This window comes from Ahaetulla prasina, chromosome 3, assembly GCF_028640845.1.
Source record: "Ahaetulla prasina isolate Xishuangbanna chromosome 3, ASM2864084v1, whole genome shotgun sequence".
Taxonomy (NCBI): Eukaryota; Metazoa; Chordata; class Lepidosauria; order Squamata; family Colubridae; genus Ahaetulla; species Ahaetulla prasina.
In genome coordinates this window covers 61,817,098-61,831,817 of record NC_080541.1, presented here as the reverse complement: position 1 = coordinate 61,831,817, position 14,720 = coordinate 61,817,098, and the positions used below count along the sequence as shown (strand labels likewise).

At 37.5% G+C, this 14,720-nt stretch overlaps 1 protein-coding gene across 3 annotated transcripts in view; it reads left to right on the top strand.

The window, feature by feature from the left end:
• The first annotated feature begins 9,769 nt into the window (after positions 1 to 9,769).
• The window catches only part of PPP4R1 (protein phosphatase 4 regulatory subunit 1), a 49,960-nt gene continuing 45,009 nt past the window's right edge, over positions 9,770 to 14,720 (top strand). For all 3 annotated transcript variants that reach the window (XM_058174324.1, XM_058174323.1, XM_058174322.1), the window contains exons 1-2: positions 9,770 to 9,912; positions 10,428 to 10,472. In XM_058174324.1, coding sequence (XP_058030307.1) covers positions 9,906 to 9,912; positions 10,428 to 10,472 — 52 coding nt within the window. In that variant the 5' untranslated portion in view covers positions 9,770 to 9,905. The remainder of the gene's footprint in view (positions 9,913 to 10,427; positions 10,473 to 14,720) is intronic.

Below are 14,720 nucleotides of genomic sequence, written 5' to 3'. Positions count from 1 at the left end.
AGAAATTGAAATACAAATGTATAACACTGACATTTGTATAAAGATGATACCCTGTCATCATTGCAGTTGCTGCAGATGGTACCTGTGAAGAACTCTATTATCGGGATGTGGAAGACCCATATATGAATCTATAAGGATAATACAAGCTGTTGGAATTAGTATACTTATTAGTATAGTATAGTATACTAATTAGTATAATTAGTGAAGAAATCTCAATGAACATATGAGTATCTCAAATCAATGTTTCTTATCAATAAGAAACTAATAACAGGAAGTTATTACTAGCCAGAATTACTGGGCATAAGTATACACTGGCAAATCAAGATTTGTCTCTGCAAAAGATATTAATGATCACTAGAAAAAAGAAATAGAAGTATAGAAATAGAATTATTGGCCATGTGTGATTGGAGAAACACAAGGAATTTGTCTACGGTGCATAAGCTCTCAGTGTACTGTATATACAAGCAATAAGTAATAATCATAATCATAAAATACAATTATCATAAATCATAGATACAACACTCAGTGATTGTCATAGGTTACTAAAACAAGCAACATAAATCATAATAGGATACTAAATAAAAACAATCAACATAAATCATATACAATATGATACAATAACAAGTTATAGTCACAAGAATCTAAGGAAATAGGTATGTATCTATTCCATACATTAAAAATATGGAATAGGTGCATGAGAAAAGGCACATAGACCTTTGAGAAAAAAATATATTTTGCTCAGTTGCTTCTTCTGACAGCCAAGAAGCAACTCATTGTCATACTGGGATTGTGACACCTCCCTTAACAAGGGATGTAAAGCAGCCAATCATTTACCTTTGTTCTAGTATTATACTTTTTGTTGCTCAAGAAAACAAAGCTAAGAGAGACAGGTTTGTCACTTATACTCATTTTATTTATTTCTACAAAATATTATTTGGTGCTTAGACTGAAGGCTGTCCTTAATTATCCAACATTCATAACTTACAACTCCCCCCAAAATTAATTAATCACACTTCCTAACTACATGGTTAGGAAGCTAACTGTACTAAGTACATGGCAGCTCTTAGACTGCTAACACCAAAGATTCAGTGGAATAGACTTATCTAGAGTACCTTCCTGAAGGCTATGAGATTTCACACCTCCAGAAATGTTCCAGAGTATGAAGGCAGTCATTAGAGAAGAAAGGTCATTGGATCCCCATGCCTTTCACTCATATGGAGTGGGGATTCTCAGTGGCTGATCCCTGCATGAATGACAATTTTCTTTGTTCACAACCATTTTCTATCCATTTCCTTGTTTTTCACATCAAGTATACTTTATTACAAATGGCTAATGCTACTTTGCACATAAACATTCTAAAAAGCAAGTCATCTGAATGTTTATAATGGTTACATTTCAGTGTGGACCTAAGCATGCTTAACAGTGTTGGACAGGGATCAAAATATTCTAAATTAATTCAGTAATTAATTTTTAAAATGTTTCCATGAACATAAACTGCAGATCTAATCACATCTACCCTACCTACCAGAGCACAGAGGCAAGGAATGCTGCAAATCCCTTCTCTCAAGGAGGTATATTATCTATTGGGACCAAGAAGAAAGACCATCTCTTTCCTCTGGTTCCCTTTGAAACATTGTCCCCATAGAAAATAAGATTGGCAACCTGTATGACACTCTTTCACAAGGCCCTGAAAACCTGGTTTTGCTAAAAAACCTGGGGAACCCAGAATTAGATGGGCTCCATCAAGTGGCTTATTCTGATTATTGTCTTCAGGGTGTGTGTGAGGGATTATTATTGCTTTTTATTGGTTGTTGGTTTTTTTGAAATTTTTATCTTTGTAAACTGCCCAGTCACTGAGAATGAATTAGGCAGCCATATAATTTTCTTTCTTTCTTTCTTTCTTTCTTTCTTTCTTTCTTTCTTTCTTTCTTTCTTTCTTTCTTTCTTTCTTTCTTTCTTTCCTAAATACATCCTTGAATTTGAAGCAGGAATTTGCAATGGAAATGTCTCTTTTTCTATATTTTCCATTTGTAGCTAATTTTTAAAATAAAATTATATTATATTATAAATTTAGTATCCTGGGTGATCACTAAAATCTTTGGACCACTAAATAGTATTTTATATTGAAATCTGTGGATTATAATCTGGTTATATGAACATAGAGAACTTATTTGTTATGGTGTTCAGCGTATGAAATGCTTTTTTGTGTCATTTGGAAAATATGAACTGTAATATCTGGCAATGCAAAGTGCAACATTCACCCTGTTGTGAATGTCTACACTGTATGTGATTAAATGCACCTTCATATGAAAAGCTCTCTACTTCCTTAGAATTCATTATGTTGTAGAAATTTTCGCTTATTTAACTTAAAATTGTCTTTCTATATGGTAATTTAAACATTATTTCATATTCTGCATTTAGTAGAACAGACAATAGTTTATGGCTTTTTTGTGAGTAACAACTGTCAGGTACTTGATATGTACTGTCATATCTAATACTTAATACTTTATGAGGGTTAAATATTTATTTATTTATTTATTTATTTTGTCACAATAATATACATAAGCATCACGCAAAAAGATTATATAGTATATAAACATATATATGAAGAAATATAAAGAGGTATAAGCATATATATATATATATATATATATATATATATATATATATATATATATATATATATATATATATATATATATATATATATATATATATATATATAAGAAGAAGAAAAAAAGAAAAATAATAGGACAGGAACAGTGGGCACGTTTGTGCTCTTATGCACACCCCTTATGTTCCTCTTAGGAATGGGATGAGGTCAATAGTAGAAAGTTTTTGGTTAAAGCTTTTGGGATTATGGGAAGAGACCACAGAGTCAGGTAAAGTGTTCCAAGCACTGATGATTCTGTTACAGAAGTCATTTATTTTATTTTATTTATTTATTTTATTTTGTCACAACAATATATGTAGGAATCATACAAAAGATTATATAGTATATAAACATATATGAGTAAATATGGGGGTATAAGCATATATATAGAAAGAAGAAAAGAAAAACAATAGGACAGGAACGGTAGGCACGTTTGTGTGCTTATGCACGCCCCTTATGGTCCTCTTAGGAATGGGGTGAGGTCAATAGTAGAAAGTTTTTGGATAAAACTTTTAGGATTGTGGGAAGAGACAACAGAGTCAGGTAAAGTATTCCAAGCACTGATGATTCTGTTACAGAAGTCATATTTTCTGCAATCTAGATTAAAGCGGTTGACATTAAGTTTAAATCTATTAGTTGCTCTAGTATTTCATATTTTCTGCAATCTAGATTAAAGCGGTTAACATTAAGTTTAAATTTATTGGTTGCTCTTGTGTTATTGCAATTAAAGCTGAAGTAGTCTTTAATAGGAAGGACATTACAATAGATGATTCTATGAGTTAAACTTAGGTCTTGTCGAAGGCGACGGAGTTCTAAGTTTTCTAAGCCTAGGATTTCAAGTCTGGTGGGATAAGGTATTTTGTTGTTTTCAGAGGAGTGCAGAACTCTTCTTATAAAATATTTCTGGACACGTTCAATTGTATTGATGTCAGAGATGTGGTAAGGGTTCCAGACAGGTGAGCTGTATTCTAGAATTGGTCTAGCAAATGTTTTATATGCTCTGGTTAGTAGTATAGTGTTTTTGGAAAAGAAGCTACACAAGATGAGGTTTACAACTTTTAGAGCACTTTTTTGCTATGTAGTTGCAGTGGGCTTTGGCACTTAGATCATTTGATATAAAAACTCCAAGGTCTTTAACATGGTGGGGGTCATCTGTAAGGTAATGTCCATCAAGTATGTACTTAGTGTTTGGGTTCTTTTTTCCAATATGTAAGACTGAGCATTTGCTGGTTGAGATTTGGAGTTGCCAAGTAATAGACTAAGCGGTTAGATGATCAAGATCTTTTTGAATGGTAGATGTTTTGTCGGTGGCGTTAAATAGTTTGACATCGTCAGCAGAGAGAACACAATTACTTGAGATATGGTCACAAAGATCATTTATGTATAGTATGAAGAGTGTTGGTCCAAGAATGCTGCCTTGAGGAATGCCACTCTTGACAGGAACAGGATTTGATAGAGCATTGCCAATTTTGACCACTTGTTGTCTGTTAGACAGAAAAGCAGATATCCATTTGTGAAGCGGTCCAGAAATGCCATAGGATTTTAGTTTTAGAAGTTTATCATGTACTACTAAGTCAAAAGCTTTCCAGAAGTCTATGTAGATTGCATCTATTGTTTTGCCTTGATCAAGATTTATAGTCCATATGTTTTTACAGTGGAGAAGTTGTAAATTACATGATAATTTTTTTCTGAAACCAAATTGTTTATCAGAGAGTAGGTTGTTTGTTTCTAAGTGGAATATAAGTGAAATATACCTAATTCCTTCAATTTCTCCTTCTAATTTTTATTTTTGTGTGGCACCATCTTTGTTAAACTTTTTCTGAACCTCTTCTATACTTTTAAGTCTTAAGTCATTCTCATTTCAATCCACGTTTCTGAGAGATAGGATTCTTCATGAGCCAAAGAATCCAGACACAGCTGTTTTTGTTTGTCACATCAATAAATCACTGTAATTTTCCTCATCTTCTGACAGGGAATACTTTCTTCTCTGCTTCTCCGTTCCTTGAGGTTCCAATCTTTTTCCTATCCAGTAAGGTTTGCTGTATGTCTTCCTATTAAGTCTCACAGCCTATGTTTTTCTATTAAGTCTCACTGCCAATTTCTTCCAACAAAACCTTAAAGCACAGTATATAAATCCATATATCACTAAAACTTACCATGACCTTTAACTGGGCAAAATAGTGTGGTAACTTTTGAACCAAGGTACTTCAAATAGGCTAGCTTGGAAGAAAGCTTCTAAAATACACGAGCACACAATAGATTTAAACTTAAAGTGAACCACTCCAATCTTGATTGTAGAAAATATGACTTCAGTAACAGAGTTGTTAATGCCTGGAATGCACTACCTGACTCTGTGGTCTCTTCCCAAAATCCCCAAAACTTTAACCAAAGACTATTTGCTGTTGACCTCACCCCATTCCTAAGAAATCTGTAAGGGGCGTGCATAAGAGCACCAGCGTGCCTACTGTTCCTGTCCTAATGTTCCCTTTGATTGTATCCAATTCGTATGGTTATTTCATGCTTATACTTATATATACTGTTGTGTTTGACAAATAAATAAATAAATAAATAAATAAAAATAATAAATAAATAAATAAATAAATCTGGGGCTCATGACTACCAAGGGAATGAAAGTTGTGGCTGCTTCAGTGGGAAGGGAAGGGAAGAGAAGGGAAAGGACGGGAAGGGAAGAATTCCAAGATTCCAACAAGGAAACCCTCTGGTGAAACCAAAAGTTGGAAGATGCTCCTGCTACACTGCTTTTTTGCCTGCCTTTGGTCATTCTGTTTCTGTTTAATTAAGGAAGTATCTCTAAAACCCAGTGGGGCAAAGGCTGTCAAATACTTTCTAAATCTCTTGCACACATGTGCAACTTGCACAACTTTCCTTCAAGTTCTTAAATTCTCATTCTAGGTTCTCTTCATAATCTTAAATATCAAAGTGTGGTCCCTCATTATTCTACTGCTTAATGAATCTTCTTGGGTAGTTTCCTTACAGTTAATAGAAATGTCTTTGCTTCCTCTTTTCTATTGGTAGCTTTCCTTTCATTCTAGATCCATTTATTTTACAGAAATCAGTGACGAAGTGTTTGCTTTCCTTGTTTATTTGTTTTCCACCCAGACTTTTCTTATCTGAATATTGAGCCAGTTTGCAGCTGGTAGTCCTACTGCTTTGTGATTTTTTTAAAAATGCCATGGTTATTTAACAAGCCATAGTAACCGCTTCAATCTTGATCGCAGAAAATATGACTTTGTAACAGAGTTGTTAACGCTTGGAACACACTACCTGACTCTGTGGTCTCTTCTCAAAATCCCAAAAACTTCAACCAAAAACTGTCTACTATTGACCTCACCCCATTCCTAAGAGGACTATAAGGGGCATGCATAAGAGCACAAAAGTGCCTACCGTTCCTGTCCCATTGTTTCCTTTCATTATATCAAATTAATATAGTTATTGCATACTTTTGCTTATATATATGCTTATATGATGTGTTGTTGTTTTATGTTGATGCTTGTGTATGCTGTTGTGACAAAAAAACAAACAAACCAGTTTACACATAATTTTAATAAGCCCTCCAATGGTTTAGAGATTTGTGAACAAGCCCTTGTGTGTTTTTCAGGGTGGTAGGGTATGAGGTTACATATTTTAACTATTTAAATGGTAATATGTTATTATTTATATTATACTTTTTGTATTTATGTATTTATTTAAATAAATGTATATGGCTGCCCAACTCACAAATACAACTCTTAGCAACTGTGAAAATTAAAAAACACAGTAAGAATATATTTCACAACCAACTGAAACAAAAAGTGGCTAATGAACACAACATATACCAGCAGTGTGGGTTCATTTATCCTGACTACCTCCATGCATGGAAAAACAACTTGGTCTTTAAGTCTTTCCAAAAGATAAGTGAAGTTGGGGTTAACCTAGTCTTAAGCGGTATGGCATTCCAGCACGCAGGAACAAGTTTGAAAAGATGTTTTAAATTGTTTTATCGGTATTTTACGCAATATTCTTGACATGGGAAGAATATAAATAGGCAGGCAGGTTTTAATTAAATAAAGGCAGATGTACATAGTTAATGTATTAATTATGATTTTTAATATGAGAGAGCTCTTGGACTTTCATGATATAGTTTTTGAAGTTTTATTATTTGCTCCATTTTACAATATTGCAATCTGGATAGTTGTTAATGATACCTATACTAAACTCAACCCCCCCACCTCCCTTCTTCTCCGGGATAGGTACTACAGATTATGTGCTACATAGAACAACTTTCAAATGGCCCATGGTAAGATTGTAATACAGAAAATGTAATGATACCATACCTGTATCTGACTATACAAATTTCCTTCTTTTGTAAGAGAAACTATAACCACAGTAGCGCATAGTTTTACAAGAAGGTTGAGGTAGCAAATATAGAAGTCATTAATGCAATGGTCATTAAATGAATCATTTGTAATGAGACATTTTTGCTGAAAACTGGAAGTAAAGGCAGTTTTTGGCAAAAAGATCATAAAATGTGATGTCATGATTGTAGGACGCTGCAAATGGTTGTAAATGTGGGCCAGTTGCGAAGTCCCTGAAATGAGGTCACATGACTACAGAGGGGGCCCAGCCATTGGAATGTCAGAACTCGGACATAAGTACCTTTGGGGGGGGACCATCCTAACTTTGACTGATTACTAAGTATTTTATCTGTATTATAGATTGTAATCCAATATTATTGTCTCTATATGATGGATTAGAAATGGGTGAAATTATTAGCTGATCTATAACATAAGCCTTACTTTACATATTAGCTTTAAAATTTCATTTAAGTTTTACCCTTGATTTATCATACTTGCAATTGAAGGACAAACGCTATCTCACTACTGATTTTCATTATATTATGCCCTTATAACATTGCCTTCATTCCATTTCCATGCTACAACTGAAGCAAATTTTAACTATTCCTATGTTAAAATAGTGCTCCCCCTTTTCTCCCAATGCACTTTTTGCCAATGGGAAAATGACATATCTTGTACTTTTCATTGATGTTGTAATATTGTGAAATATAGAATCTGCCCAGCTCCTAAATTTCTGAAGGTACATCCTCTTTGTTATGACCTCTAAGAATTATCCTCCATAGCCATCTTTGCATGGTCTAAGGGGGTAAGCAGATAGGCGGCTTCCGCGAAGGCATCTACCTAAGTGATGTCTGCCAGGCCCTTTCTGTAACATTAATAAGGCAATGCAACCTTCTTATAAATATTGGTTTCATCTTTTTAAAGAGAGCTGCACCTGTTTTTTAAATAAGGATTTCATGTTTATCATGAAAGACCTATATCTATTTTTTTAAAAATAGTGCTTCTTTAAGAAAGGGCTAGTCCTCTGCTGCAAAGTTGATATAAACTAGAAGAGACAGCCAGCTTCTAATTGTTGTCTGTGGCTGGTTCTGTCATTGCAGAGTACATTATATCTTTTCTGCTGTATACATATGGCTGTATTTTTTTTTATTTTTGGTCTAATTTCTGATACTGCTCTTTGCCAACAGTGGCATGCCTTTGCAGCATTACCAGGTGGAACTTGTTCATTATCAATCGCTCTCTGCTGCTTCCACCCCTCTTTCTTCCATGCCTAAAACCTATTTGCCAGTTATTTGAACACAGATTCAGCCCTTTCATAAGAATGCCATATAACCTGATACAGCATAGGCACTGAGCACATTGGGGTCTGCAACCTATTAATTAGACAATTTGATAGGTAACTAAGCATGCTACACCAAGTACTTCTCTATACTAGTTCATCTCACATTAGACAAAGTGATTGGTGGCTGTTTTCTTGTTGGCAGGTGATGCATGGTGGAGGAGTCCACCAATCCTTTTCTTTAAAGTGTTGTGCATTAAAACAGTAAGGATAGCAATAGTCATCAGCTCATTATTGTGATAGAACAGAGCTAGCAACCGAAGTAGCAAATTTTATGCCAGCATACTTTTCTGCAGAAAAGAAAGAAAAATAGCACATTAATGTGGCTATATGACATTTCAATCAGGGAACTCCTATCTGACAATATTTCTGACCATTAGACTATAGTAGCTATTTTTCAAATTGTTCTCTCTTCAATCTCAGTGTATATGAACCTAAGGATTCTTATTATTAATGTGTCTTTCCTTCGCATAGTAGTTTGCATTCCAAACTATAGTTTCAGATTATTTTTTTGTACAATTTCTTATTTTGCCAAGAGATAAGATAAAGCATGAATTTGCTGCATTGTGACACCAATTCTGAAAGGTAGTTCTTCATAGAATGACATCATAATGGTTTAATCCATTTATTGCTGTGCCAGACATCAATAGCTCCATTTGCCATCTTATAAACCAAAGGGGTCACCTACAGTTAAAATAGTGAGTTAAATTTTATCATTCCAGTTTATTGTTAGTTAAATTTAATGCAGCATATTCTACATAGGAAAATAGTACTACATAATAAAAAGCTTCTAAGGTAACCTAGATAGAAGTTAAAAGCATTCAACAAGAGAAAGATGAAGTCAGTGACAACACGGCCAATGCCAAGAGAACATCTGCTCACAAGGGGTGGGAAAACGAGTGTCTGATCCAAGAAAGAGAAAGTGTGTAAAGGACACCTAACAATCTTCAAGCTCAACTATGACACGGTGCCAGTGCCCACCAGGGCCAGAGAGACGAACATCTCAAATTTCATGTCTTTCAACCAATTTGAAGGGAGACGGGTGGTGGGTGGTGGGGAGACTAGGTCGGGTCCGAGTCAAGTGAAGCCATTCTCAGGACAAGAGCTGGACCTTGGGAGGGGCGCGCCAATGTGCCATGTGCCTTTTCCCCCCGAGCGGGCTAAAGCCATTCATTCCGCATTACCGATACCGGCTGGGCCTGTCCGGCCGGGATAAACCGCTCTTACAGGGCTGCGCCCGACTCAGGCGGCTCTCGAGGCTGCGGTGAGTCAGTCGGAGGAGAGGCGAAAAGCATAGCTGCTCAGCTTGTCTGAGGCAGGCTCGCCCGCCTGCTTGCCTGCCTGCCTTCCCTCCCTGGCGGAGGCGGGGGCAACCGTTTGTGTCCGACTCAGACCCCTCCCTCTCTGGCTCGCTCGGTGTGAGACTCTCCCGGGGACGCCCTGAAACGCGCCTGGGCCCAAAGGCCTCAAGCCAGCCGTCTTTCCCCTCAGCCCTCGCTTCTTGCTGCCCTTGCGGTTAAATGTAGCCCCTGGAACAGGCGGGGAGGTTTGCAGGAACATGGCGGGTAGGTAGCACCTCCCTTCCACCCCAATTCCCCCACTCCCATCGTCCCGTTGCGAGAGCCCCCTCCTCGAAACAAATAAGTCCCAAAAGACAAGGCAGCGGCGCTTTAAAGAGAGAGAGAGAGAGACCCCCAAGGCATCTCCCCGATTTGGGTGGGGTATCTGGGGCCTCTCTGCCCGAGTTGCATGGGGTGTGCGCCTGTGCAACTATGGTGAAAGTGTGGGGTGTGTTTTTTCCCCCTCTTCTTTTGAAAAAAGCTATGCGGCTCGCTCGCGTTTCTCAGGCACAGTGAGGTAGGAAGGGCTTGTGGGATTTGTTGGCAGAGGGAGGCGTCCCCCTTCCGTCTCTCTTCCCTCAGAGTGTGAATGTGAGGAGGGGGCGAGGTGTGGGGTCGGGTGCCAAAAGGAGCTCGTAATGAGGCTGGGGTGGGTTGGAGGGGGGCGGGGAGGGCGCCTCGCGGAGTCCCTCGGCGAGAATTCACGTTGCCTTTTGTTTTGTCTTAATCCGCCTGCCCAGATCTGTCGCTGCTCCAGGAGGACGTTCAGGAGGAGATAGACGGATGTGAGTATCCCCAGCCGCCCCGCCGCCTTCCCCCTTTGCACATGGAAGGCCGTCCCAGCTCTGCTGCTAACTGGGGAGGGCCGGGGGGCGGGCCCGCTTCCTTCTCACCCGGAAACTCTGGGTGCCCCCCGAGTCTTGAAAGAAATGGGGAGAGGGAACCCATCTCTTTTCAAGCGCGGTTGGTGCCTTGGATGAAAGACGGGAGGGGCAGAGGAGTATTGTTGACCTCGTCTTAATTTTGTTTCCGTGAATGGAGGGTTTGAAATCGTGAGGCCGGCCCAAGTTGCATTGTGGGAGGAAGTAGCCAAGCCCAGCTGTCCGGGCTATTTCCCCCCATTTGAGGGCATTTAGACGTACTGCATGGCTTGCAAAATTATCTGTGGGTGCCTTTACTTCCTTGGCAGGCCGTGAAGTGAAAATGGGGAATGCTATGAATTTGATGGGTTGGTTGGGCTTAATAGCATGGTTGCCAGTCTTTTGATGAATGTGATGTAGGTCATGTGGTGCTTCTGAGCTTCCACTTTACTACTCCTGCCTTTGAAGGGAGTTGTTTATTTCTTGCCACGGAAATTGGTTTAACATAGAAACACAGGAATTGGTTTTCTTCCTGGTTATAATGTTGATATGTTTAATTCATCCCTTGCCTGAGTTTGGCTGTATTCGTTTTTGGGCTAGTTGATGCATTGAAGAACAGTTTACTTTCTATAAAGAATTTTTTTTAAATGCGGGGTCTTTGACCTTGAGTAAAATAACTAGTTTTTTGGATAGAATAACTGTTTCTACAGTGCAAACAGAAATAATTCTTTATGTACCCAAAATCTACTCTGGAGAGATATAGAAAGCTTAGTAATGGCTCAGGGGTAGTGGAAAGTAGGGGCTGTACAGAAAAGGAGGATGTCCAGTTCAAATAAATATTTATTTGCATTGCATTATATTTTGCTTCAGTTTTAGAAAAAATGCAAGTTAATTTCAATTTTAAATAAATTTGGCGATGTGTTTGCAGTTGGGTGGGGGTAAAACGGATTTCCTTTTGAGACTTGCTGCCAATTGGAAGGACTGTAATTAATGCAAGAAATGTATTTACTTAAAAACAGGTGTAAGTTGCTTGAAATAGATTGTATTTGTTGTTAATTTTAAACAGATTGTAATCTGTTAATTCCTGGAAAAGTGTGAGTATCTTTTAAAAAGAAGCAAATATGCTAACAATCCATGAAAATTTGTAGCCTTTCCCAGCCTATTTATTTTCATGATATGTTTGGTCAGAGAGCCAGAATTCCCTACCATTCATCTGAAGGTTATTATTTATTATCAGTCAGGTTTGGAATATCTGTGAATTATGCCTTAGAGACTTGAACTTTTTAAAGTCAATTTGTGCATTCAGCATTTTGATATCATGATATAGAAACTTCTTTAAAAAGGCCACCATGCAGGAGGGCTTGTCCATTTGAACACTATCAGATTCATTTTGACTGGCTAATGAAATAAGAAATCTCAGAAGACAAAACAACAAGATAGCTCTGTAGCATTGTGTGTTGTTCAGCCAGTACTCATAATCCCCTCAATTAGCCTTTATTTGTTTTCTGGACAAGTCTGGATGTTTATTTTAAAAAGTAGAAGTTGTAGAAACTTAACATTTCCCCCTCCTGTAAGATTAGCTATAAGGAATACAAAGAGTTCTTGGATGTGAAATATAGAATATAGCGGTTAGCTGTGCAGAACATCAATTTATTTATTTTTTAAAAAATCTTTTATTTGTTTTAATAATTGACAGGTACGGGGCTTGGCAAGCATAGATTGAGTATATTTGCCTCCATAGGCACTAAATGGAGATACTTGATATAATGGAAAAGTGAACTAACAATGAAAAAATCAGAAGTGATTGTACTTGAATTATATATATCACCAATAAAGATGTAAAACAGTTTGATATTGTTTATTATAACATGTTTTTTGGGTGACTCCAATGCCATCTGCCTGGAGACATACATTGTATGTAATTATTTCCTGGCCGTTAACTTTTAGATTGAATTTCTGTGTAACAAGAGTTTCTCTTGCAAAGTTTCTAATTTGTAAGGGCAATTTTAGGGGAAAGTAAAATTGCTTTCTAATTGTAAACAATGTTCTAGCATTCATCTTGTACAGCTGAATTCACATTAATATTCACAGGGTTGTTTTCTCTCTTCCTTTGCTAACGCATGAAAGTGGCATTTGTCGTATGAGCTTTCATGCCTTTACTTTCTTGATTATTAGAGTTACAGTGGGAAAATTTTATCAAAGAGGAGTATCTTTTAATGAGTGCTTGACGTGTTTGAAATCTATATTAGCTTCATTTCCTGTAAAAGTCATCTTTGTGCCAAAGTTCTTCAACTGAGAACACATTATTTCTTGTTCTTACATGTTTTATTCTGAACATTGTACCCTGTGTGTTCCTTGAGTAGTGCAGCTGTCTTGGCCCTCTATACAGAGGCTATAGAAATGTTCATCAAAATACTTTATCTGTACTCAGAGATTTATGGATAAAGGTAGAATTTTTACCTGGCCATAAGTGAGGCACTGATAATGCCAGTGAATTGAATTGTATGTTATAAGTTGAACCCCTAGTAGAGACTGGTTGGTGGGTATTTTAGCCTAGAATTCAATATACAATTTTTTGTGTTCCTAGGTGTGGCATTTCATGCCTTAGGAAAGAAGAAGGCTAAGTTCTTTACTTTGTCATCTGAGAGTTTGTACTCTAAAATTATTTTACGCACAATTTCTAATCTCTAAAAAATGTATTCCAGTTAGTCATTTTTGAGAACACTATCTTTCCACCTTCTATTCCTCCATTAATAAACAGGTTTAACAAGGTTATTTTGTTTTTTGCTAACCTTTTTTTAGTTTGGCTGGCTCTGCGAGGGATTTTCAAACAAATTATAAAACAGCAATTCTAAGGAAACTGCTGCCATATGGCCTTTTACCAGAGTTTGTTATACATAGTTTATGAGAGGGTTAGAGAGATTCTTAGGAAACATTTTGGATGCAGAATATTTAATTTAGGCAGAATATACAAAAAAATTGAATCCTGAAAGCTGACCTCTGTTGGGAACCAGTTTGGTACCTTATAATTTTAACTATGTCAAAATATTAAAAAACATTTTACAAGGCATTCTTTTTAATGAATACATTTCCCCTTGTGGTTCTGGAGCCACTGGAATATTAAAATGAGGTCAGTGTTGATGAACCTTTTTGGCACCAAGTGCCGAAAAGGGAGTGTGCATGGCGGAGCACTGGAAATTGGAATAGCAGTTCCTGGGCACGCATGTGCAGGAGTGCCAGAAACTGGAAGAGCAATTCCCCGCCACACATGTGGTCGCCAGGAAGCCGAGCTTCCTGTTTCTGGTGTGCACATGCACACTGGTCACCTGGTCTTCTGGTTTCTGGTGCTCCCATATGCACGAAGGAACCCAGGACAGCAATGGGCGACGGCTGGCATGCCACTTCTGGCACACATGCCATAGGTTCACCTTCACAGTGATAGGTCATATTTGTTGTGACCCAGACCTGAGCAGGTAGCAACAAATGCAGTCCTTAGTTAAAATACACTTTATTCAAACATCTAGGAATTAATTCATTTCCAGCGCCGGGTAACTCGAAACAAAACAAAGGCTTTATCAACAAACAAACATTCTTCGGTTATCACAAACCTGAGTTCAGTTTGGATAACTGCCAAGGTCCTTTCTGATAAATGTCCAGAGCAGAGAACAGAGCAAAGAGTGCAGTTGCAACGTTGCTTTCCGGCAAACTGAGACACCGGTGCTGGTCTCCTTTTAAACCTTATGGGAGGCTCCAATCATCTCTTGGCCCTACTCCCGAGGTGACCTCTCTGCTTCAGCTGCTCCTGCCTTCTGGCAGCTCGCCTCATGCGGGCATTAGGAACAGGCTTATCGCAGTCCGATTCCGCCAACAGCTCCGTAGGCTGCTGATGGATCACAACAATATTTTCCATTATTACACTTTTTACAGAGACAAAGTACATTAGTTTTATTAACTTTTGTGGTCATTAGATGATTTTAACATTTGTCAGATAACATACCTAATTTTGTATAGTAGTTATAAAGACAGGAAAGAGATCCACTATCATTTGTAACTAAATTACATGTATTATGTACTATTGTATAGTTTGCATGCTGACAATTATATTCTTCTTCTTGAACCATTCTAAAGTTACTGAATTTTCAGCCCAAATTATTAGTAGTTGTAAGATAATAA